The sequence below is a fragment of the Serinus canaria genome, chromosome 17 (assembly GCF_022539315.1).
Source record: "Serinus canaria isolate serCan28SL12 chromosome 17, serCan2020, whole genome shotgun sequence".
Taxonomy (NCBI): Eukaryota; Metazoa; Chordata; class Aves; order Passeriformes; family Fringillidae; genus Serinus; species Serinus canaria.
The window spans coordinates 9,525,496-9,550,875 of record NC_066330.1 but is presented as its reverse complement, the minus strand read 5'-3'; the positions used below and the strand labels follow the sequence as shown (position 1 = coordinate 9,550,875).

Below are 25,380 nucleotides of genomic sequence, written 5' to 3'. Positions count from 1 at the left end.
AGCGCAGGTGAGGAGGAGCCCCGTGGTGAACTTTTGCACTGCTGGGTGAGGAAAACCCCGCTGCTTCCTGCTCTGGAGGCAGGCACGAAGTGGTTTTCCCCGGGGAGTTTTTGTGCCCGCACCAGACCTGGTCCCACGGCCGCCTGCAGCCTTGGCCTGGCTGTCCCCATGTCCCCGGGCTGCTTGGACAGACAGCCAAGGGGCCAGGAGCTGCGGCAGCGCCGGGGCAGCCGAGCAGGAGCGGCTGCAGCCAGGACCTGCCCAGGGTCCAACCAACCACTCCGGACTTGCTGCTTTTTCCAGACTCGTTATTTTTTATGGGCTCACTCCTTCCCCGCAGACCGACTGCCTGTTTCTGCTGCTGGCCGGGGGAAGCACCAAGCGCCGCGTCAGCCCCAATTAACCCGGCTGGCAGCGTCACCAGTGTGACCTTTAGGGCGAGGGTTCCGGGCGAGTGACTAACGAGCGACAGCGCCGAGGGTGGGGATGCTCAGCCGGGCTCCGGGGCTGTCCGGACGATGAGCTCAGCCCGCTGCCCGTGCTCGCTCTCACGGTGCCGGCAGCGGCCGGGGAGGGCTCTGGGCAGGAGGGGGACACGGAACCAGCCGGAGCGGCCATCCCATGGCAGGCGAGAAGGAAGTGCCGCCCAGGGCCACTCCTCCTCACCATTTCCTCCCCGGGGCTGGTTTCTGTACGGATGAGAGCGGCGACAGAGGAGCTGCCGGCCCGTCCGAGGCCGGAGGCTGCGCTCGGCGGGCGGAGGGAAGCGCCCGTGACCGGCGCCGAGGGGACACCGCGGGTAACTGCGCTGGCATCGGCTCCCCGTCCTGCTCCCCAGCCCTCAGGGGTCACCAAGGCACCCCAGGGCTGCTTCCAGCTCCATCCCTGCCACCGCCTTCTGCTCGCTGCTTTCCACCAAAAGCCGCCTCGGTTTTCCAGGGATGCTCTTGCTCCCGATGGTTTGGGATACTCCAGGCTCTTCCCCCCCGCTTGCTGTCCTTCCCTTCGGACTTGGCTTCGGGGCCTGGCAAAACCTGGGGCTAGGCTGGTGGGGTTTGGTGGCGAACAGGCTGTCTGGGGGGGCTGCTGGCTGTCCCCGCTGTCACCCTGTGCCGTGCTTGGGAGGGTGGGTGCCGAGCTCCGGCCGCGGATCAAACCGCCCTGCTCGGCTTCTTCCCAGACGGGGCCCCCGGCCAGCTGCGGTTCGGGATGCCGGGCCCGTGCTGGCCTCTGCCGGCATTCCGGGTTTCTCCTCCCAGCCATTGACCCCTTTATCTGCAGCTCCCACAGCAAGGGGCTGCTTTGTGCCACCTTCCCCACGGAAATGCTCATTTTCGGATGGAGGGTTTGGCTGGGCGTGGGGGATATCAATCTTTAGAATTTCCCAGGCGTTCCCTTTTCCCAGCAGCTTTGCTCATCCACAGAGGCTGAGTTTGGGTGCAGCCTCCCCAGCCGGGGGTGCTTTAACCCGGACCGCGGTTCTCCGCTGGCCTCTCCTGCCCCCAGGGCCTTTGCCGCCTGCCCGGGGCTGTCCCCGTCCTGCTCCCCTGTCCCAGGCTGCCTCCAGCTGCCCACACAGGCTCCTCTGTTGTGGAAACGTTGTTTTGGAGCAGCAGGGTGCACGAATGCAAACACTGCAAGAGCTACAGCAGGAGAGCTGGAGGCTTCCCAGGAGTGCTTCCAAGTGCAAGTTTTCCTGCGGTGTCCTGGCTCCGCTCAGGACAGAGATCAGCAGTGTTTACACGAGCACTGGGATGCTGCAGACCGAATTCCTGCCTTCTCTCTCCTGTTGTTTTTACCAAATATGAAATTAAGCTGTCAAAAGTGCACCATTGCAGGCTGGCACAGCCTCCTGCCCAGCCCTGACCCGGCACGGAGTGTGCGAGGGCTGCTCTTAGAAACTTCCAGTGCTGTGTAAATACCAGCAGGTATTAGGGACTGAGTCATGGCATTAACAGTGTTATTATAATCATGAGTCGACAGATTCCTTGCTCAGGATGGGGTTTTGTCCTTCTACCCTGCCTTGCTTGGTTCGTCTGGAGGGCTGGGCATCCCACACTGGTGGGATGGATGGCTGTGCTGGTGGGAAGAGGATGTTGAGCACCTCCAGCTGGTGAGCACTTGGTTCTCACCATTCCCCACGGGTCTTGTGGGGGCTCTGAGCTCTCTGCATGGGCATGGCAGTGGGAGAGCAGGCTCTGGGCTGTGAGCAGCCACATCACTCCATGTTTCAGCTGCAGCAGCACCTGGCTGTGTCTATGGGGAGTGCTTGGGGTGTCCTGTGTTTCCCTGCCAGGAGCAGCCTCCCAGGCCTTGAAGGGAGCCAATGAAAAAGAGAAAAAAATTTAAGCAGGTCCTGTAATGACAGGACAAGAGGTGATGGTTTTAAACTAGAAGAGAGTGGCTTAAGATTAGAGATAAGGAAGTTTCTGAGAATGAGGCTCGTGAGGCCCTGGCACGGGTGCCCAGGGTGGCTGCCCCGCTACAGACCAGGTTGGATGAGGCTTGGAGCAGCCTGGGCTAGTGGGAGGTGTCCCTGCCCGTGGCAGGTGTTTGGAACCAGATTGTATTCCACAATTTTGTGATCCTTCTGTTCTCTAAAACTTCTCCTGTAAATTTCCATAGCCTCTGCCCTGGCATTTAACCAACCCCCTCTTCACCTGCAAGGGCTTGGGGCTGAGAAAACATCACCCTGTGCTTCTGAAGATACTTGTCAGTGCCTGGGGGGTTTTCTGTTCCCTGGCTGAGCTCTGTGGTGTCCCTGATCCCTTGAGCCCAGGCTGGTCTGAGCTCCAGGGGCTGCTCCCCAGAGGCTTTGGGGACAGCTGTCCCTTTGGGGACCTGCAGGCACTGTGTGAGCAAGGTGATGCAGGATGGAGAGGAGCAAGGCTGTGACTGCAGGGGGGTGTGGGGACAGCCCAGGGCTCTCAGTGGCGTCCTTTGGGTGGCATCGCAGTGATGGTGGCATCCAGCCCTTCTTCCTGGTGCTGCCTCAGGGCCTCCTTGCCAGATCCCGTCTGGCTGGTTTTACCTTTGCACACCAAACCCTGCTCAGGGTCAGGAACTAGGTCAGCAATTAGCACTCGGGGTTAATTGCTGCCAGCAGTGGCAGCTCCAGCGGTGGTGGCTGGGCTCACTGGGTGCCCTCACACGGTCCCAAAATCAGCTTGTGCACGGAATGGCAGTGAAGCTTTGCATTTCAGAGTAGCCAGGACAGGTGTGGGGTTTAGCAAGGGGGCATTTCCAGGGCCCGTGGCTCCCCCAGAGCCCGTGGCTCCCCCAGAGCCCCCGGGTGCCCTCGGGCTCGGCGGGAGCCGCTTTGCGCAGGGGAAGTAAAACCTGGCCCAGAGCGTGACTTGGTGCAGGTTGGTGCTTCCTGCTGAGCTGCAGGGAGTTAATAACAAACTCCCCGACCTCCCTGCTCCCCCCGGAGTCCTGGTGCCTTTGGCCAGAGCTGCTGTTGACGTTTTAAGGATGGCTGATGAAAGTGGCATTTCCTGACACTGCCTGTGCTGGCTCCGTGCCCGGGGCTGGCAGTGCCACAGCAGCCAACTGTCCCTTGTGTCAGCACAGCAGACTGTCCCCTGTGTCAGCACAGCAAACTGCCCCTTGTGTCCACACTGCTGCAGCCCAGGGGTGTCAGAAAAATGCCCTCCCACCATGACACAGCTTCTGCCACCTCCAACCTTGTGCCAGGCAGGGCCAGAGCAGCACATGACGCTGCATCCAACCCTGCAGAGCTGTGTTCTCCCAGGGGTTCCCTGCTGGCTCTGTGCCTCTTGTCACATCCCTCTGGCCTCTCCTTCTTGTTTTCCAGCTGAGGTTTGTCCATTCAGATGGTTATCCCAGGATGGCCATGTCCCTGAGCTCTCCTGTGCAGCTCCAGGGTCTCATGTGGCAGCCCCTGTGTCCCTCCTGCATGCCCAGGGGTGTGTGTGGGCACACAGGGCATGGAGGGACCGTAGGGATGGCAGGGTTGGGGTTCTGCTGCCCTGCTCCTCTCCCCACAGCCAGGTGCTGCTGGCAGGCTCAGGCACAGCCATGCTGGCTCTCTGCGGCTCCTCTGAGCCTTCCCATCAGGGCAGCTCTCATCTGAGCTCCCTGCCAGGCACATCCATCAGCACAGCCAGGAAAATACTCCCTGGGAGGTGCCACCACAGGCACGATGGCAACCACAGCAAGTCACTCCCACAGCCCCAGAGGTGTCTGTGGGTGGACAGTGACTTCCCACAGGGTGTGTACGTGCCTGTGTGCATGTGCTGGCACAGAGGTGGGGCTTTGTGTCTTCCTTGAATTTAGCAGGTGTAGAGAAAGAGGACTGGGCAGCTGTGGTTCAGAGTATGGGTCAGTCTGTCCTGCTGTCCTGCCTCCTTTTCACAGCAGAGCCTTTGGCTTTGGCCCCAGCCAGCACTGACCTTCCCTTCTGCATCTGAAGGCAGCGTTGGGTTTGTGTTTTAATATCAATTTGCATTAATTGACATTGAGGAACCCCCGAGGGAGCTGGGGGTGCTCAGCCTGGAGAAAAGGAGACTCAGGGGTGTCCTCATCACTCTCACAGCTCCTGAAAGGTGCCTGTGCTCAGCTGGGCTGGGCTCTGTCTCCAGCAGCACTGACAGAACCAGAGCCCACAGCCTCAGGCTGCCCCAAGGGAAATTCAGGCTGGATATCAGGAAAAAGTTTTTTACAGAAAGAGTGATAAAGTTGTGGAATGGCTGCCCAGGGAGGTGTGGAGTCCCCATCCCTGGGTGTGTTTAACAAAGCCTGGATGTGGCACTGGGTGCCAGGGTTGAGTTGGGGTGTTGGGGCTGGGTTGGACTCGATGATCTTGAAGGTCTCTTCCAACCTGGTGATTCTGTGAATTTCATCTGTAGTTTTGCACATCTGTCCCATCTTCCAGAATGTCAGCTTAGGTCTGAAAGTCTCTGCCACCATTGCTGATTGCTGCAGGTTTCTGCCCATTAGAAAGGGATATCTGTCTAATTCCAGTGTTATTGGTCACTTCCTGATGTTAGGAAGGTTGATTTTGCATCATTCCTTTTCTTTTTAGAAAGAAGATGATGTGAATGGGCTGTAAGAATCAGAAGAGATGGAGGACGAGCTGCCCTGTTCTGAGGTGGATGGAAAAAGTGTTCTCAGGGATCTGGGGGTGGAGGTGCCCTGCATGGAGAGCAATCCCACGGGAGACACATCTGGAGCAGAGGAGGATGCAGGAGAGGTGCCCTGTGCTGAGAGCAGCACAAAAGAAGAGGCTCCTTGTGACCCAGGAATTGTCTTCACTGAGGGCAGAGTGGGAGGAGAGACAGAGGGCAGTGGCAGTGACAGGGAAGGGGACATTCCTGGCAGTGGCAGTGGCAGTGACAGGGAAGGGGACATTCCTGCCAGTGGCAGTGGCAGTGACAGGGAAGGGGAGATTGCCATCACTGACAGCGATGGGGAAGGGGAGATTCCTGTCACTGATAGTGACAGGGAAGGGGAAGTGCCCTGTGATGCAAAAGAAGAGGCCTCTTGCTCTGGCAGTGACGCAGAGGAAGTGCCAGATGCTGTGATCCCTGCTGCTTCCAAGAAAATCACTTCCATTTCCTCTCCCCTGCGGGCCATCGTCCGCCTGCGCCGGCGCTACCAGAGGCTGAAGAAAAGCCGTCTGCATTTAGAGCTGCCTCGGGAAAAGTCTGCTGAGTTTGTCCACACCAGGCTGCTCCAGAGGCAGCTGTCCCTGAAGAGAACTTCCCTGTACAGCCCTTCCATGTCCTTCTTTAATCAGTCTGGCTTTGAGAGCTCCCAGTACTTCACCTTTGACACGTCTGTGGAACATTACTCCGTGAAAAAGTGCAGGCGGAAAAAGAGCCGGAGGAAATCCAGGATGGTTCTCTACCCGGATAAAACAAAAAAATACCTCCCAGCAGAGGAGAAGAGCAAGGCAAAGCGCTGCCTCTTCTTGCTCATTGCCATTATCTTCTTCCAGATTCTCAATGCAATAGAGAACCTGGATGATAACCTCCAAAAATATGACCTGGATGCTTTGGAGAAAACCATGCACCGGGAAGTGTTTGGGCAGAAGGTTGCTGTGGAAAGTATTGTGGAATTACTGAAAGACTATCTGGCTACCCATGTCCACAACAAGCCTCTGGTGATCTCTCTGAATGGCCCCACAGGGGTGGGGAAGAGCCACGTTGGCTGGGTGCTGGCCAAGCACTTTCGCTCTGTCATGGACAATGACTTTGTGCTCCAGTACTTTGTGATGCATCACTGCCCCAGCGGGGTGGCTCCCCTCACCTGTGAAATAGATCTGTCCAAGAAGATTTCTGACATGGTTACCAGAGCTGAAATAGAGGAAAAGACCCCACTGTTTATACTGGATGAGGTTGAGCTCATGTCCCCCGTCCTGCTGGACACTCTCAGCCGATTCTTTGAACCCAATCAAACCAACGAGTTCCTCAATGCCATCTACATTTTAATCAGCAACCTGGGAGGTGCTGAAATCACCAAGTTCGTTATCCAGAACGCATCCACTGAGCTCCTGCATCAGCAACGGGGAGCTGAAGAGCTGCTGAGCATCATCCAGCCAGTCCTGGCCAGTGTGCACCCTCTGTGGAAGGCTGCAGACATCATCCCCTTCGTCCTCCTGGAGAAGTCTCATGTCATAAACTGCTTCCTGGAGCAGATGAGGAGGGAGGGGCTCTATCCTGACCAGAAGCACATTGAAAATTTGGCAAATCAGCTCAGTTACTACACTACAGGGGACAAGCAGTACTCCATTATGGGCTGCAAGCAGGTTGTGGCCAAAGTCAACCTCCTGTAGGGATTTACTGCAGAGAGCAAGCCCTGCTCTCGGGGTTTGCAGACTTCTGTGCTCATGAGGAGTGTGTTCCACCAGGCTGGGCTCAAGGTGTCCTTTCTCAGCCCTGCACTGGCTCTGGCCTGGTCCAGGCAGAGTGGTGGCAGCCTGGACAACCTGTCCCTGTTCACCTCCAGAAACTTCACTTTTTCCTGGTGTTCTGTGGAAAAGGAAGGGCAAGGAAGCTGGAGCCACCTCCCAATAAGTGCAAGACACTTTGTTCCTCATTCTCATTTGGGATTCTTGTCATTAAGGAGTTTTGAGGTGGCATCAAAAGCTGCAGGATAGAAATAGGATGGAACAATCCCTGGGTCACTGCCCCTGCACAGTGTGTCACCTCATGTGTCTCACTCTCTCCAGGCTCACAGCTCTTTGCTTTCCTGGGTCCTGGCTGGTGTGTGCAGAGCAGAGGCAGGGCTGGACACCTGGCCCTGAGGCAGTTTGTGGCTCCTGCCCCCCAGATGTGCAGGCCTGCCTTCCCCAGCTCCTACGTGACCACATCCTCAGGAGAACACTTTTTGGACCTGTTCCTGAGCTGTTGCTCTTCTGAGCTCATCCCTGAGCTCACCTTTGGCACCTGCAGTGAGATTTCTGCCCTGCAGGTGTGTTTGGGCTGGCCTCAAAGACTGCTCAGCTGTGCCAGATGGTGCAGAAATAACTCTGGATTGTTTCAGGTCTGGTGGTGACACCTCATCCTCACAGCTCTTCTGCTTTTTGCCTCTGAGGACAAGTCACTGTGGGCAGTCATTGTCTAGAAAGCCCAAAGCAGCAATGGATGGATATTAAGCAACACACACTGGAAAAGACAGTTTGGGCTGATGGAGTGGGAATCCTGGGCTTGTTCCCAGTCCTGAGAGGCCAAGAAGAGGCTTTGCCATTGAGCCCCAGGTGAGATGTGGCCTGGGAGCAACTTGGGAAGAGCACACAGCCATGTTTTGAGCAAAACTGAGCAGGTATTTATGACATTGTTTTCTCAGGTTGTGGTTTTGTACAAGATTTCTACAGCTTGCTGTGAATTCCCAGACAAGAAACCCTGTGGATGTTTGCACTGGGGTTTTGATTCACCTCTCTGTAATTGTTGGTCTCCAAAGACTCTGTCACATACTCCAGCTTCCAGAGCTATTGTCAGGAATAAACCCAAACTATCCTGAATAAAATAATTGAAAGTGCATTTCTTTCATGTGACTGAAATTTGGATTTCCTCCAGAATTTCCCTTCTGGAGCCATGTACCCCTGGTAAACCCAATCCCAACCCCACACAGTGCAGCAGTGCCAAAAGCTGGGTGCTGCACAGCTCCTCCATCCAAGCTACCTCCTAAATTCATGTGTCCTCAAAAACCAAGGTGTGGGAGCTGGTTTCCACAGCTCAGAGAGCTTCAGCACTAAGCTGAGCTTACTGCTAAGACATTTGGGATGCTTCTATCCTGGATGAGAAACAACTCAAGGACCAGGATTCCCCTGCTCCTCCAGGTGGGAGAAGAGCAGATGTTAGTTCTGATTGTCTCAACAATGTTTTGTTTATAAATGCCACCCACGGGGTGTTTGGTTGTGCCAGAGGTCCCTGGTGCCTCCGCACCAGCCATCAGCCTGTGCAAAAGGGGAGGGTGACCCGAGTGAGCATCTCAGAGTTTGTTCCCACCCCTCTAAGGCTCTCCTGCCCTAAATCAGAGCTCCTGGCCATTCCCTGAGCCTGAGTTTTCCTGGGTGCTCTGAGCACCTTGAAGCCCTGCTGGAGTCTTTGTGTCTCACAAAGCTCCTCAGTGCACACAGGTGGGGCTCAGCTTCCTGCTGCCTGAGCACCACCCCATCCCTCAGCTTCTGTAGGCTCTGGTCAGATAGCACAGGAATCCCCAGGCTGTGGAGAGGACTTTTCCTGCCAGAAGACAGGATGCAGGACTCAAATGGCTCTTTAGGTTGTCCCCAAAGGCTTCCTCAGTTGGCAAAAGCTCTTCCTGAGTCAGGACACCTCTGTGTTGTGCTTGGAGCAGTGGCTGGGGCAGGCTGCTCCCTCCCTGCTGCAGAGCCTGTGTTTGATCCCTGTCCAGCAGCACTGGGGTGGCTGTTCCCTGTCACTGCTGGCTCTGGGGACACGTGCAGGTTCTCTGCACCCTGCAGCTGCATCCCAGAGCCACGCTGGGGTTTGGGCCAAGCTCCCTTTTTGCATTTGCCCTGGGAAAGTGCAGGGTGATTCCCAGCAGCTGTGCAGTGAGGAGGGTGCTGTTACTGCCCAGGGGAGCAGGCAGTGAGGGAGAAGGGCAGGAGGGGATAGGAAATAATTCATGTCTTGGGGGCACAGACTGTGAACCCCTGGCCACTCTGGGCTGCAGCTTTCCCAGGGCTGGTTCAGGACAGGGGGTCCTGTGGGCAGGAGCTCCAATTGCTCTGGTGTGTGAGCTGGGAGGGTTTATTTCATACAATGATTATGAACTGCTCTCCCCAGGCCTTGGAGCACTCCAGGCAGGAGCTGGAACTGGGGTTCCCAGGACACTCCTGGATGGGCCCTGTGCCTCTCCATGGACGTGGCCCAGCTCCAGCCACAGGAAGGTGGGTGGGTGCACATTCTGCAGGAGCTCTGGATAACCTCAACTGCCTCAGGGAAAAGAACTTTGGATTTAAATATTCCTAAAAAGGACCTAATCCCCAGGAGCCTCCCTTAATCAAGGCAGCCTGTCTGAAGCTGAGGTGAGTGCTGGCTAGTGGGGCCAGCCTGGCTGCCAGGCTGAGTCCCCCTGGGATTTCCCTCACCTTGGGAAGGTGTGATGGCCCAGGAGCAGAGCTCTCTGTAACACAGCATCACCCCAGCCTTGCTGGGCTTACCTGGTCCCTGAGCTCCCTGGGTGCTGCTGGGCCTGCTGCCAGTGCTGTGGGCCCACCCAGCAGGACCTTGTCCTCTCTCCTGAGGCTTCTGGCTGTCCCTGAGGATCTGTGATGTTGGCCCAGGGCACCTGAACCGTGTTTGCAGAGAGAGGCAGACAGAGGTGTGCAGAGGGATCTCGTCTCCACATGCAGCAGTGACTTGTCCCTGTGCTAAGGGCAAGAAAAGCTGCTGCCACTCCCTAGAAGGGATTTGTTGCTTTCTTTCCAACTCCTGTGGCTGTCACTGAACAGGTGAGGTGCCACCAGGAAAGCAGATTTTGATCCCAGTGATGGCAGGGAAGATCGGGGCTGCAGCAGAGGAGGAAAGAGCAAGGACAGCCCAGGTAGGTCAGGCTGCAGATCCTGCCAGGTGCAGAGGGAATGTCTGCAGGGGCTTCTGAGACCTTGCAGTGCTGGGGTGAGTCCTGGAAAGGTGGAGGGAGGACAAGGACTCCCTCTCCTTGGGAAGGAGGAGGAGGGACAGGCGGATACAGGAGTGAATGCATTACCTGTGAGCATCCTGGAGAGACAGGAGAAATTACATCCAAGGTTTATCAAAAACAGCCTTAACCACAGAATCTAGTTTCTTCCTCTCACAGGATATTCAGAGAGGAGCTGTTAATAGTTACTGAGATGAACTGGAAAGAGTTTTCCAGAACTGGGGAAATGAAATATTCCATAAATGGTGGGAGAACAGAGTCAGGCTGAGACAGACACGGTTTGTCTGCCCATGGAATTTGGAGGGGAAGGGGAGCTGAGAGGCACCCAAACACTGCAGGAGACAGGCCTGGGATGGAAATCATAAACTGGGGGAAAGGTCTGAAAGAAGGTGCTGCAGAGGAGGGTGTGAGTGAGCAAATGCACGTTCCAGGGTGGGGAAGGTGAACGGCTGAAAGAAAAACAAGCCCGGGGGCATCACAGCACTCACCCTCCACAGGAGGGATAACACCCCGGGGTGAGAACTGCAAACATCTCATTAAAATGTATAAATAGGTGTGTTGCATATGCCAGGGGTGAAGTAATGCCGGGCCCTGCTGGAGCAGTGTGGCACCATATTTGGGCACCTTTTGGGCAGGAGGGAGGGAGAGCTGGGTGCTGTGTCCCAGGCAGCAGGGAGGGAGAGCTGGGTGCTGTGCCCTGGGCAGGAGGGAGGGAGAGCTGGGTGCTGTGCCCTGGGCAGGAGGGAGGGAGAGCTGGGTGCTGTGTCCCTGGGCAGGAGGGAGGGAGAGCTGGGTGCTGTGCCCTGGGCAGGAGGGAGGGAGAGCTGGGTGCTGTGTCCCAGGCACCAGGGAGGGAGAGCTGGGTGCTGTGCCCTGGGCAGGAGGGAGGGAGAGCTGGGTGCTGTGCCCTGGGCAGGAGGGAGGGAGAGCTGGGTGCTGTGCCCTGGGCAGGAGGGAGGGAGAGCTGGGTGCTCTGCCCCCCCAGCATCCTGCCGGGAGCTGGAGAGCAGGACGGGGCAACGGAGCCTGGGGAGAAGTTCCAGGTTGTCTTGGTTTAGGGTAAATTTGGGAGAAAACTTCCAAAAGATGCCTCTCCAGAAAGCAAACCCACACAGCCTCTCCCCCTATCTGGTTCAGGAAGGATTCCTTGGAGAAAAGTGGAAAGAACCTGTTTATTTAACAGGCACAGCACGTCCAGGACACAAAATGAACAATACCAGGTGACAGCACTCTGTCACTGCTCTGAAAAGGATGACAAATTCAGAAAGTCTCTCCTGGGGTGGTCGCTCTGTTATCAGTCCCTCCAGCACTGGGGCAGCTGCTGCAGCCACAAGGTGCAAACTCTGGGTGTTCCTAGGTCCCAGTCTGGATCAGGCTCGAGTGGGTCCAAAAAAGGGAAAGGAAAAACAGTCCAGGGAAAAATTCGGACTGCTCAGCTAAACTAACTAATGAGCAGAAGCAAAAAGCAAGAGCAAAGCAGAAGCAAGAGCAAAGCAAAAAGCCAGAGCTGCACTAGGTACTGCCCCATGTCTGTGTCCCACCAGCCGTGGGGGAGCAGCTGATAACAAAACCAAACCAAAACATTTGCTCTCCAGAGCCAGTCTTGAAGGCACAGAACACAATATCCAGCATGAACAGAACACAGGAATGGGGATACAAGCATCATAACATCACCCTAGAACAGAGGTGAAGCACGATAGAAGCTTTCAAACATGCAAAACACGGGCAGAAAGGAGACAGCAGTGCTTGGTTCTCCCAGCCCTCCTTGGGCAGGGTGTGGAGCTGGCTCTGGAGAGGGAGGTTTATGTAACACTTTGGGGAAACTGCTGCAGCTCTGGAAGTGCAGCATGTTAGGAAAATTAATGCACAAACACCAGAGGTTTATGTCCAAAAAGGAGACAGAGGAGTCCTTTTACTTTATTTCAATAAAGAGAGAGGCCATGAGGCATCCCCTGGGGTCTCTCACAGTTTTGGGGGACACAGCCTCCTTTTAATCCCAATTTCCCAGCACTGGGAGAGAAAAGAAACAATGGGAAGGATTCCACTGATTGATGAATGGAAAAAGAGATTTGCTTTTACAAATCAACTTTAGGTTTGCTGATAAATGAAATTAGACATTGAAAGCTGAAAGAAACAATGGGGAAGAAAAAACCCTAAATTCCATAAGAATTAAAACTTAAAAGGGAGGGTTGTACATTAGAGGGCAATCTCTGCTGTCAGGTGTTTTGGGAAGTCTGAACCTCTCAAGTACCTCAGCCAGTGGGGAAAGAGAGAAGGGAAATGTGGCTGGAAATTGGGATAAAAAGGAGGCTGTGTCCTCCAAAACTGTGAGAGACCCCAGGGGATGCCCCATGGCCTCTCCCTTTATGGGAATAAAGCAAAAGGACTCCTCTGTCTCCTTTTTGGACATAAACCTCTGGTGTTTGTGGATTAATTTTCCTGACACTTACAACTACCCTTTTAACCCCTTTTACAATATGATAACCAAACTAACAGTACAGGCTTAATGACCTATCAACTATTTTACCACAGTTTTAACTTATTTTTAACACCAGGACTGAGGGTGGTTTGGGCAGAGACACAGGGCTCTGCTCAGGGGGCTCAGGAGTTCCCACTGCCTGTTCTCTGTCACCCCTCCAGCTGGAACTCCCCCCTGCCCAGCCCTGAGCAGCTCAGCCAGCAGTGCTCAGCTGGCAAACTGCACTAATTTAACATCATTCCCCTGTAAGAGATGTGCTCAGTGCCTAAAACATCTGCACTGGGTGCAAAGTTTCGGGCAGCTGCATCTGAGAGCTGCCAGGGTGCTGAGCTCAGCGAGTCAGAGCTCAGATGGGATGGTTTCCAGGTGGGATGGCTGAGAGGGAAAGCAGCCAGCACTGAAACCAGAGTGTGCACATTCATGATGTCATAAACTAATCTGGAAACTTCTTCCCCTTGACACTTTCCCCTCATCAATTCAGTTTATTGGTATGTATTAGGTGTTATTTTAGGGTGTGTATCCAGAGCTGCCTCAGGGGGCTTGGAGCCACCCCCAGGAAGTGCCTGCAGAAGGAGCAGCCCTCCCCAGCACAGTTTGTGTTCTCCAGTTGCAGATGTGGAGCTGGTGTGGTCTCTCCCTGGGCAGTGTGGGATGTGACATTAGCTCCTGCTGCTTCTCCAGCTCTGGGGGTCACAGCAGAGCCCCTCACAGCTCCCTGCAGGACACAAACAGCCCAGGATCTTCCCTGGATGCTAATTTGAGTTTTGTGCTTCCTGTGATGTCTTATCAGTTGATCCCTGAGGCTGGAATTCAGCTGCTCTAATTTTGGTAACTTGAGGAAGCCTGAGTAAGTCTGCCTGGGATTTCCCCATCCCTGCCTCCTGCAAAAAGCCTGTCCAGGAACCCAGGCCTGGGAAAAGACCACCTGGAAAACCTCCCCTGAGGTGAGTGGACATTTTTGTGGCCAAAAAGAGACATGTGAAAGAATGTAAAGCATTAATTGCAGCCAAACCTTCTGTTTTTACCTGTACCTTTGCCCCTCTCCTGCTCCTAGCAAATGTTCCTCACTGTCCAAATGCTCTTACTCAAAGCAGACCCATGTGGTATCTTCCCTGTTCTGAGAAAAAAAAGTTAAGAAAATTCAAAATCCTGCAAAAAGACATTCCCAGAATTCATGGTTTCCTTTTAAACTCTCTGAGCCACCCAACACAATTTTTGTGCAGCAGTAGTGGCAGGCTGAAGTCAGGTGCACTCCCACCCAGCCATGCCCAGTGCCAGGCTCTCCAAAGCTGTGGCTGCAGGAGTTTGTGCCCTCTCAGCTGGCACCACCTGGTGTTTCTATCCTGTGCTTTTCCTGACACATCAAACCTACTGCCCAGTTCTTCCTGAGATGATTTCATGTGGGATCAAGGTCCCTGAACCTTGCTCTGCCTTCTCTGAGGGCCTGAATCTCCTGGCTGCCATGGGGGCCTTGGAAAGTCACCTCTGAGCTTCTCCTTCCAGGATAAGCTGGTCCTTGGCTTCAAGGTTGTTTCTGCTCTGTCCAAGTGAAGAAGTGCCTTGGGTGTGCTCCAGCTGTTCTGGATGATGGAATGAGCATTTCTGCCCCTCCCTGCAGATCCTGCAGCACAGACAGCACAAACAGCTCTGCATTCCTGGGAGGCTCGAGGTCAGAACACGATGCTGAGTGTTGCAGAACTCCCTGGCCTGACGCGACCTGGTGTACTCAGCTCCATCTGTGCGTGGCCTCCACCACTTCCAGCTGCAAAAGGCACTCCTTGGTGCTTCCTTCTGCCAAACATCCAGCACTCCCAGCTCTGAGCCCTGCTCCCAATGCAGCCACAGCTCCGTTTTTGTCTTTGGTGGCCAGTGAAAAGCACTGAGGTGTCTGGCTGAGAAAGGGTGGGTGAAATTCAATGCTTTGGATCCAGCTCAACAGGTGTTTTTGTTTCTCCTTGCTCCTGGTGGGCAGATCTGCTGCTTGCAGGGCTGATTCATCTCCTCACCTGAAGAGGATCCAGTGACCTGCTTGGACAAGCTCAGCTGGGAGTTATAAATGCATCCCTGTGTTACACTGGCATGGCAAGAGTGGGTAACAGGGGGTGGAAATAGCAACAGGATTTGTCACTGCAGGTCACCCCCCTCTTCCTGGGGCTCCCTCTGAGGCTGGGTCTGTACTTGCCTCCCTCCAGCTGGGAGTTGGGCAATGCTGGGACATGGATTAGGGGGGTGGGGGGTGGAACTTCACTGGAAACCTCTACGTGATGAACAGCAGGTGATGCCACTGGTGCCAGAGCTGGAGGCACCCCCTGGGTGCTGTGCCTCAGGAGCTGCCTGTTTCCTGCACCAGGGTGACACAGCCCAGGTGATGGGACAGCTGGAAGAAGCTGATTTGATCTGTCTTCCTCCTTGGATATGATCCTGATTGAAATAAAGAGAGATGAATGTAAGACCAAATCTTTGGGTGTAGTCTTTAACATCCACCCAACCCCCAGGTGAGCATTTGGGGCAGTGCCTGTGGCACTTTCTCCTGGCCTGAAACCCCATGGGCTGGGAGGATGTGACCAATCCCCAGGCTGACTCACTCAGGTGCTGGGCCCAGGGTGGCTGTGAGGGCTCAGACACCACAGCAAAGCAGCAGCAATGCACCTGAGTTATTCCTTAACCGTGTGCTCCTTTTAAACCACTGGTGTGCCCTGGCTGCTGCCTGACAACGTTTCACTAGTCCAGACAGGGCTGGGCAGTGCCTGGGCCGTGGTCACTGAGACCAGTGTTTGTCACCAGGGTTAAGGGATGAGCCATTCCACCCCTCTCTAAGCAGACTGTGACCCCTGAGGCTGCCTGGGCCAATTTTTTACATCTTAGGAGCTGCCTTGCCATGAGTGGGGGATTTTGGAAGCAGCAGTTGTTTTCTCCCAGCCCTCTGGACTTTGCTTTGTAGAGGAGAGGGGGAAAAAGATTACCCAAACCCACTGGAGTGCTGTCTGTGAGCCTGGCTGTGCCTCAGGTTTGAGCACTCACCTGGGCAGCAGCAGGGAGAGCCCTGAGGGAGGATTTTTCAGCAGCAAGTGCCTTGAGGGGAGCCCTGGGCTCCAGCTCCAGGTTTGAGTGGGGATTGGGGGTGATGGCAAAAGCCACCAGCAGTGCTGCCACATGGAATTAATGTCCCATCACCTTGGATGTGCTGGATGGCACATTCCCACAAAAGGGATCCCAGGTACTGCAGTCAGTGTTAGTTGTTTTATTTTGGCCTGAGTTTCCAGTGGAATAAGCCCGAAGGGTGAGAGTTCTGCTGCTGTGACAGCAGGTGACAGAGTGGTGATTTACAGTGCTGGGAGCACAGGGGGTTGTGCCTTGTGACTCAAAGCCAGCATCACTTTGGTCTTCCCAGAAGAAAGCAAGAAATGTTAGGGAGCCCAAAGGGCAAGAGGAGATGTCAAAGAATGATTGTTAAATTGTCAAAAGATAGTTTTAAAATTGGAATTTTTGTCCTTTGCTGCTTTGTGGTGGCTAAAGGCTGCCTAAAAAGACTTGGGAGTGATCAAGTTCTATTTATATGATCTGGTGGAAGGTGTCTCTGCCCATGGCACTGGGGTTGGAACCAGGTGATCTTTAAGGCCCCTTCCAACCCAAACCATTCTGGGATTTTATTAAATCTCTGTTGTTTGATTTTGCAGTAGCCATCCAGAGATGATTGCCCAGGGTATTTTTACAGAAATCTTTCATTCCCTCCTGCTCGAGGTGGCCCACAATGACCAAGACACAGGAAGTTTGCAGCTGAATCTTCCAAACTCAGTTCAAAGACCTGAGAGAGCTGTTGCCCTTTGCAGCAGGTTTGTGGGCACTCAGCCCTTTCAGGCTCTGTTTAGTCAGTATAAGGCACAAAGAATCCGAACGTGAGTGCTGTTTTTTTCCTTTTCTGGGCATATCTGAGCTGGAGCTTGCCAGAGCAAGTGCTGAGGTTGCTCATTTTTCTGGGGCAGAGTGCTGAGATTGCACAGGGTCAGAACAGAAACTGCAGTCTCCCCTCTCCATCCCTCCAGCTCAAGGCCGGGTTGCTGGTGGATGGGGTGGGAAGGCAGGGGACAACACAGCCACTCTCAGATTCTGTTCTTTACAGCAAATATGTGAATTTCAATGAAGGACACACTCCCAAAAGCGCTGAAACATCTCGAGGCAAAGCCTTGTGGTAGACAGTGGTAATAAAGGAGAGCAGAACTGGGGAGGAGAAAACTTGGAGCGTGCCCTTCCACTGCTGTTAGCAGAGTGCCCCTGGGCAGATAGAGGCTGCTGGGGTACAGACATTCCAGAGTGATTTCCCAGCCGGCTGAGCTCCTCCCATCAGCACTTCACTCATCAAAGTAAGTATTTATAGCACAGGTATAGCAGGGAAGAGTCAAAGAGGAGCTCCCTAGAAAGATGCATAAATCACTCCAAGAGTTCAGCTCTGGGGCTCTGCATTTTTTGCTTTAATGAGAGTGAATAAAAACTCTGGTGTTATCATTAATATTTCTTAATATTATTATCATTAATATTTCTTAATATTATTTCAGCAATCTGCTTTTTGCATTAAAAAACTCTTTGAGGTATTTCCATAGAGTTCTCCCAGCTCTCAGAGCTACACCTGCAGACTGCTGAGGACATGCTGCCTTACACCAGAGAAAACATTTTCTCCAGCACAGGTCTGCTGAAAAACAATTCAGAAAATCTGTCTGGGCTGATCTTTGCTGCCCAAGCTGTCAGGAGACCTTCAGGCCTCTCAACAAAGCGCAGGAAAGCCAGGAAGGTGCTCTACCCAGCCCACGTGAGAAAATACTTGCCACGTCAGAAGAAAGATCCAGTCAAGCGGTGGCTGCTCTTCTGTGCTGGCATCATCCTCATCCAGGTGTTAACTGAGGCTCCTGAGCAGGAGAGGCTGGCTGGGGGGCAAAGTCCCGCTGAGAAGCTTCCCTGTGCAGCAGCAGCATCACCCCCACGAGCTGCTGGGCTGGCACAGAACTGTTCCAGAGAGCACCCAGCTCCTGCAGGAACCAGCTCAGAGAGCACCCAGCTCCTGCAGGAACCATCTCAGAGAGCACCCAGCTCCTGCAGGAACCATCTCAGAGAGCACCCAGCTCCTGCAGGAACCATCCCAGAGAGCACCCAGCTCCTGCAGGAACACTCAGAGAGCACCCAGCTCCTGCAGGAACCATCCCAGAGAGCACCCAGCTCCTGCAGGAACCATCCCAGAGAGCACCCAGCTCCTGCAGGAACCATCCCAGAGAGCACCCAGCTCCTGCAGGAACCATCCCAGAGAGCACCCAGCTCCTGCAGGAACCATCCCAGAGAGCACCCAGCTCCTGCAGGAACCAGCTCAGAGAGCACCCAGCTCCTGCAGGAACCATCTCAGAGAGCACCCAGCTCCTGCAGGAACCATCTCAGAGAGCACCCAGCTCCTGCAGGAACCATCTCAGAGAGCACCCAGCTCCTGCAGGAACCATCCCAGAGAGCACCCAGCTCCTGCAGGAACCATCTCAGAGAGCACCCAGCTCCTGCAGGAACCATCCCAGAGAGCACCCAGCTCCTGCAGGAACCATCCCAGAGAGCACCCAGCTCCTGCAGGAACCAGCTCAGAGAGCACCCAGCTCCTGCAGGAACCAGCTCAGAGAGCACCCAGCTCCTGCAGGAACCAGCTCAGAGAGCACCCAGCTCCTGCAGGAACCATCCCAGAGAGCACCCAGCTCCTGCAGGAACCATCTCAGAGAGCACCCAGCTCCTGCAGGAACCATCCCAGAGAGCACCCAGCTCCTGCAGGAACCATCTCCCCCACAGCTCCAGGCTCCCAGGCATGGCTGCTGTGCCACAGCAAGCCTGGAGCCATCCCAGCGCTGCCTGCAGGGCCAGCTCCTCCCGGGCACAGATCTGAGCTGCCCTGGCCCTGCATATCATCTGTGAGCTCCTGCACATCATCTGGGGACTCCTGCACATTGGCTGGTGGCTCCTGCACATCAGTTTCAGGTTCCTGCACATCAGCTGGTGGCTCCTGCAGCCCTTCCTGGGGACACTGTGACTCTGCTCGGTGCCACGGGCTGGCAGTGGCCACCAGAGGTGTTGATGAAAGCCCAGCAGCAAGAGCTGGACAGTTTTCCCTGCTGATTTGGTGGTGACTGTGATTAGAGACTGTGGTTTCCACCAGCTGCAACAGAAGTCTGCAAAATTAGAGTTACCCTCCTGGATGGGTTTGTGCTGTGTTGACTTGCCTGTCCCTGCTGCATGACCTGTCTCAGTGCTGTATTTTGGTGTTGTAATTTAGTGTCAGCTCTCAGGAGTTAAAACAGAGTAGCTGAGCTCTCAAACAGAGAGTAAAGCTCCTGCATGCTGCTCTGCCTCAGTAACACTAAGAATAAACTGCTGAGTTCTGATTTTCACAGTGTGTTTTACAATCTAGATTTTAAAATCAAGATTTTCAAAGCTCCCCCATGCTGCTCTGCCTTGGTAACACTAAGAATAAACTGCTGAGTTCTGATTTTCAGAGTGTGTTTTACAACTTAGATTTTAAAACTAAGATTTTCTGTCCATCCTAGGGAAATAAATTTGTCCTAGCAGCAAGGACAGTGAGGTTGGAGCCATGGCATGGCCTGGACTAAGGCACTGGGAGAGGTCCATCAGCCTGGGGTGAATGATATCTCTCTAGTTGGGGAGTTGGGGCAGCAGATGAACCCAGCATTGAGATATCTTCTTGGGAGAACCCTGGGAGATCCCTAAAACCCTGGGACATGCTGAGAGAAAGGGTTGATTGAGGGGTGGTTGAACTAGAAATGACCAGTGGTCCCTTCTCACCCAGATCCACCATTTATTTGTTGGGCAGGGGGTTCTGGGTGGTTCTGTGCACAAAACACAGGAGTGCCCCAGCTCCAGGGCAGTGCAGGTGTGGGTTTTTGGGAGACAGGGATGATGTGTGGGGGCTGCACAGCAAGGGCAGCTCAGGCTGGGGCAACAGCCTCAGGAGTGAAGAAATCTGGGAAGGAAAAGAAAGAAATGGAGCCAGGAGTGAAGAAATCTGGCTCAGGAGCTGCTTCTGCTCCTCAGGGCTCCATGCAGGAAATGCAGAGTGCAGGATTTCCAGTGGATGGTAATTTCAGCTTACTGAGCTTGCTGGGCTGTGTTATCAGACAGCCTCTGAGGCTGGGATTCACTGCCTTGATTTAGGCATCCTGAGGAATGGCTGAGTAAGGCCTCCTGGGATTTTCCCAGCCCAGGCTCCTGGGAAGAGGCTGCCTGGGGAAAGGCACATGAAACCCCCTCTCCAAGCCATGCCAGACTCATGTCTCTCATGTATCAGGGCTTCCCCCATGAAGTTCATCCCCAAAACACCACGTTATGTCTGTGCAGCCCAGGCTTTGCCCTCCAGCTCTGCAGCCCAACCATCCACTCTGCAGAACAGCCCCAAACCTTTGCCAGGTTGCTCAGAGCTGCGTCCAGCCCAGCTTTTAAAATCTCCAAGCATGGAATCTCACCACCTCCTTGGCCAATCTCTTACACTTGCCTGGGACTTAATTCCAATTGACTCCATGCCACATGGGAACAGAGCTGGTGAGCCTCACACAGCTGTTCACAAAGCAGTGTCCCAGAAGGAGGTGTTTTCTTGGGAAAAAGCAGTTATTTCCTCAGGTCTGGATAAACCAGGACTCAGAGGTTTTGTAGTGCCCCACAGCAGGCAGGTGTGACCCAGGGATGGAGGAAGCTGGTGGCACAGGCAGTGATTGCACAGGAGGGGTGGCAAAGCTGAGTGCAGCACTGCAGACCAAGGCAGAGGAGAGCAGGGAGCTGCTGCAGCCCATGGTGAACAAAGAGACCTGTTTGCCTAAAACCAAAACAAAACAAAAAACCCAAACCAAACAAAACCAACCCCCCCCCAAAAAAAAAAATAGAAAGAGCTGCATCACTATGAGATTTTAGCTGCTTAATTTCTACTGGGGAAAAAAAACAAAAGCCAAGGCACTGTCTGGATTAAGGAGCAGCTGGTACACAACTTCTGCAAGTGGTGATTGAGGGGGAGCCCTTCAGAGGATCTCCCCTGTGTAACAAGGGGAGCACACAAACACAAGGAAGGCTTGTGAAGTTTTGTAAAATTCAGGAATTATAAGTGTTTTTGGAAACTGGAAGAACTTTTAACAATGGTACTGGTGATGACATCTCAGAGTCGATGGGGGAGGCAAGGTCTTCCTCCAAGCCCAGCACATGCAGAGGCATCACGAGAGGGCAGCAGAGACAGGAGCTGAGCAGGACACACAGGCAATGGCCTGCAGTGCTCCAGACAGCAAATCTGAGACGCCACGGCGCAGGTACAAAGCATTGCTGAGGATGCTGCAGAGGAAACCAGAATCTGTCAAAATAAATGAGTGTGCTGGGGCATAACACAGCAGAATAGACACAGATCCCTTAAAGAGAACAGCCCCCATCCCTGGGTTCTATAGGTGGGAGGTTTCATTGTTCAAACATCGTGAGATGGTGAGCTGAGGTAAAGCACAGGCTGCCTTCACCAGCTGGCAGACACTGAGAGCTGAACACAACCTCCAAAAATCCATTTCAGACCTGGTAACTTGGATGAGCTCGATAAAAATGGCATGTTTACAGTCAGTCAATTGCATGAAGTCTGGTGGTTTCTGTCATGGCCAGCCCCTCCTCCGGGCTGTGACATCCCTGTTTGCTACAAGATTTGCTTTTGGCAGGGTGCAGCAGGGCCAGGACAGCTCAGGTGAGGGCAGGGGTGAAGGAACTGCTGGGAGCTCACATCCCTCTCCCCAGCTCGGAGCTGGCAGTGAGCCCAGCCCTGCCCAGCCCTGCCCAGCCCTGCTGTAGCTTCTCCCAGGCCTGTGCATCACCAAGGCCATTCAGAGCTGTGTCCCAGCTCCAGCTGCCTGCACAGGGGCCGAGACAGCCCCAGGTTGGCTTTGGGAGCCATGGGATGCCCTGGAAGGATAAGGCATCTGTGCTACACCCCGGATGGCAAAGCCCTGTATCCAAACAGGCTCTGTGGCAGGGACATGCCAGGACTCATTCCCAGCCTTGCTCAAGGCTTGTGGCTCCTGTCCCTTCTCTGTGTCCCTTGTACCCCAGTGGCCTCCACTCCCACATTGGCTCAAAACTTGTTTCTTTTCTTCCTCTCCAGAGCTCCCAGTTCCCTGTTCTGTGCTCCAGCCCCTTTCCAATCTGTGCCACAACCCCTTCTTTCCTCACACAACCCTTCCCTCCAACCTCTTTCCACACCCAAGTCTCCTTAGGCCATCTCAGACCCCCCATCCTGCTGCCCCAGAGCCCCCCAGCCCTGCACCTGGGCACAGAGACCTTGGCTCCAGCACACATCCCTGCTGCTAAAACCCCTTGGCCTTTAGGCAAACAGCATCCAGATGTGTGCTGGGAGCAGCCCTGGGACATTCCCACCTGGAACCACCCCTGGGGAGGGCGAGGGAAGCAATACCCCAAAGGCAGGCCAGGGACCATTCTGGGAGATTGCCATGTGATCACCTTTGCGACCCAGCAGTGTCCCCAGGTGTGGCTTAATTTAGTACTAAAGATGTGTCCTACAGTGGAGATCCTAATATTGGCTTAGATTGGATATCAGGAAAAATTTCTTCTTCTCTTAAAGGATGGTCAGGAATTCAAACAGGCTGCCCAGAGCTGATGTCACCATCCCTGTTCAAAAAATGTGTAGGTGTGGCACTTGGGGACATAGTTTAGTGGTGAACACAGTGCTGGGTTAATGGTTGATTTTGGAAGGCTTTTCCACCCTTAATGATTGTATGATTCTATGCAGCACCCCAGAGATGCTCCTAAAGAGGCACCTTGCTCCATATTTCCCTAATCCTACAACATGAACCCTTGACTGCCCCTGTGCCCATCCAGACCGGACCTGGAGCTGCTCAGTAGTTTTTCCCAGGGAGATGTGAGAAGATTTTTCACACCCTAATTCACATAGGAAGCTCTGAGGCAGCTTCTTGAGTCTCCATCAAATGCAGGAGCTGGGCCCCTTCCCCTCCTGCCACACAAGGGCACCTGCTCCCTGTGGGGGTGTGCCATGGGATTATAAACACAGCTGTTTTTTTCAGGTGTGTGTTTCACCCCCTGGCTCCCTCCCAGCTGCACTGGTGATGTCTCAGGAGCATCATGGAGAACATATTAAAGTGGTTTTTCGTTGCTTTGCCTCACCTAGATATTACATGCTGCTGTACTCCATTGCACAGCTGGCTGTCTGAAAGGAGAGGCTGAAAATGCTGCTGTAAATAAGGCTTAGAGAGGAGACAACAGCCAGGGGAAATGACAAGAATGCAATAAATCAATGAGCAACCCAGTGAAGACATTGCAGAATCTGTGCCTCTCTTTGCCTCTTAGCGACAAAGAGCCACTTGACTTGGACTTAAAAGACATGGTATTGAAAACTAGTTTGTGTACACTTATATAGGAAAAAAGGAGTTACAATTCTTTATGGGAGACAGAAAGTTTGGTTGTTATGACCACAAGATTACCTGAAAACCCAGGGTTTCTGCTTCCAGGAGCAAAACAATGTTCTTCAATGTTATTTGCTATCAAATAGTACCTTCAAAAAGTCCATCTACATCTACTCTACACCCAGAGGGTGTGTAGCTCCATCCAGCTGGTTGCTGGCCCAATGTTTTGGCTCTGTTTTCACCTGGTGTACTGGAAACCTCTGAGCACACCTATTCCCTGGTAACTAGAATTTCTTTCCTTCCCTTTCTCCTGCTTGGGAGAGTTTCCCTCTGCTTCTGCTCTCTTTGGTTTGTTCTTGGCCACATGTCTGGACAGCTCCAGGGAAGGGCCCATCTCCACTGGCAGCAGCACAGAAAGAGGATGGAACCCCATAATTTGATGAGAGGCTGCTGTAATGGAGCCCCTGGGCATCCTCAGGGGCCACCACCAGCACGTGCCAGTGGTGGCCAACAACACCAAGTGCCACCATGGCTTTGGTGATGGGACCCTTGCTGGGCTGGGTGGCAGGGACTGGGCAGCAAGGGGGACTCAGGGACATGGCAGTGACCTGACGTATAAGGGTAAATAGGGAGACATGGCAGGGCTGAAAAATACAGGAGATAACCTGAGAATGTGGCAGGGCCATGGAGGGGGACAGGGGACACAGCCCAGCCCTGGGGCAGGGGGGTCACCTGGGAACATGGAGGCACACAGGGGCCACAGTTCAGCCCTGAGGCACCTGGGACACAGCAGAGCCCTGAGAATTTGGCTGGGGAGTAAACAGAGTGACAGTGAGACACATGGGGACATGGAGGGACCCTGAGAAACGTGGGGACACAGAGAGACAGTGAGGCACATGGGGACATGGAGGGACCCTGAGAAACGTGGGGACACAGAAGGGCTGTGAGCACACAGGGACATGGAGGGACCCTGACAAAGATGGGACACAGAAGGGCTGTGAGCACACAGGGACATGGTCCAGCCCCAAGGCATATGGGGGCACAGCTCCTTAGGCAGCCCTGAGGCACACAGGGACATGGAATCATCAGGCTTGGAAAAGACCCAGAAGAACATCCAGCCCAACTGTGCACCCAGCAGTACCAGTGTAACCCTGGAGCACTAAACCAGCTCACCCAGATCCCATGGAGGCACTGTGAGGCACAGGGGGACACAGCTCAGCCCTGAGGCACAGGGCATGCAGAGGGGCTGTGAGGCAGACGGGGGCATGCAGAGGGGACATGGAGGAGCCATGAGGCACATGGGGGGACAGTGAGGCACATGGGGGGACAGCCATCCCACAGGGTGCAGTGAGCGTGAGTGCACAGCCGTGATGCACAGGGCACATGGAGGGACTGCGATGCACAAGGGCCACGGATGCACAGCCCCTGTCCCCGGGGTACCTGAAAGGACTTTGGGGCACAGGGGACATGGGTGCTCAGCCCTGGGGCACAGGGAGCATGGAAGGACTCTGGGGCACAGGGGACGCGGGTGCTCAGTCCTTCAGCACAGGGCACATGGCTGGCAGTGCTGGTAGCTCACAGTCCTGGCCCTCGGGGGACATGGAAGGACTCTGATGCACAAGGACACACACGGGTGCCCAGCCCGGCGCTCAGGGGACACGGAAGGGCTCGAAGGCCCAAGGCACCGGCGTGTGCCCGGCCGGCCCCGCCGCGCTCCCGCCCCGCTGTCCCGTTGCCGTAGCGACTCCTCCCGGCGGCCCCGGCCCGGCGCGGCCGCTTTAAGAGCGCGGCGCCCGCGGCCGCCCCCGCCCGCCCGCCCGCCGGAAGGGGCCGCGAGCCCGCGCCGCCGCCGCCCGGCCTGCCCTGCCCCAGGTAAGCGCCGGGGCCGCCCCGCCCTGCCCGGCTCCCAGCCCGGCTCCCGGCCCGGCTCCCCGCGGGACGGAGCAGGGGCGGCGCGGCCGCTGCGGTCCCGCCGCGGTCGGAGCGCGGGGCCGCCCCCGGGGCGCCGCTCGCTGAAGCCCCGCGGGGCTCCCGGTGTGCCGAGGGTACCGCGGACCCGCTCCGGGGTTCGGTGGGTGCCGGGGCGGTGTCCCCGCTGGGCCGGGAGGGGCCGGGCCGGGGTCCCCGGGGTGCCCCGGGCTGTGGGCGGCCGCCCCGGGCTCGGTCCCCGCGGAGCCCCCGAAGCTGTGGGGGCGCTGCCCGGGACAGTGCGGGGCTCAGGGCAGGAACGTGCCCGGGAGCCCCGCGAAGAAAAGCGAGTGCGGGGCTTTGTTCGGCCTCTCCGCCCCTCCCGGGGGTTCCCGGCGGGGTGCGGGTCCCCCCGCCCCGCTCCGTCCTGCCCTT

The 25,380-nt window shown here is 55.0% G+C and overlaps 2 protein-coding genes and 1 long non-coding RNA gene across 5 annotated transcripts in view; all 3 read left to right on the top strand.

Moving 5' to 3' along the window:
• Positions 1-425: 425 nt before the first annotated feature.
• Positions 426-8,006, top strand: TOR4A (torsin family 4 member A). The gene is made up of 2 exons (XM_030233312.2): positions 426-799; positions 5,048-8,006. The coding sequence occupies exon 2, from the start codon at positions 5,087-5,089 to the stop codon at positions 6,797-6,799; it is 1,713 nt and encodes a 570-aa protein (XP_030089172.1). The 5' UTR covers positions 426-799; positions 5,048-5,086; the 3' UTR covers positions 6,800-8,006.
• A 1,411-nt stretch (positions 8,007-9,417) lies between these two features.
• LOC108962494 (uncharacterized) lies at positions 9,418-15,040 on the top strand. Of its 2 annotated transcripts, none has more exons than XR_003945253.2 (3): positions 9,418-9,517; positions 13,401-13,554; positions 14,114-15,040. It is a non-coding gene; the product is annotated as an uncharacterized LOC108962494 (long non-coding RNA). The 2 variants fall into 2 exon arrangements; XR_001991125.3 differs by lacking the exon at positions 9,418-9,517 and adding an exon at positions 9,870-10,035.
• Positions 15,041-24,849: 9,809 nt separating this feature from the next.
• Positions 24,850-25,380, top strand: part of LOC103819066 (discoidin domain-containing receptor 2-like) — a 63,754-nt gene continuing 63,223 nt past the window's right edge. Inside the window, exon 1 of one of the 2 annotated variants that reach the window (XM_050980885.1) lies at positions 24,850-24,909. The gene's annotated coding sequence lies outside the window, so the exon portion shown is untranslated. Of the gene's footprint in view, positions 24,910-25,085; positions 25,109-25,380 lie in introns of those variants that run through there. The other variant, XM_050980886.1, reaches the window with a different exon arrangement.

Bases quoted from the DNA above. Each gene is read 5' to 3' on its own strand.
- TOR4A (XM_030233312.2), top strand. From the start codon at position 5,087: ATGGAGGACGAGCTGCCCTGTTCTGAGGTGGATGGAAAAAGTGTTCTC.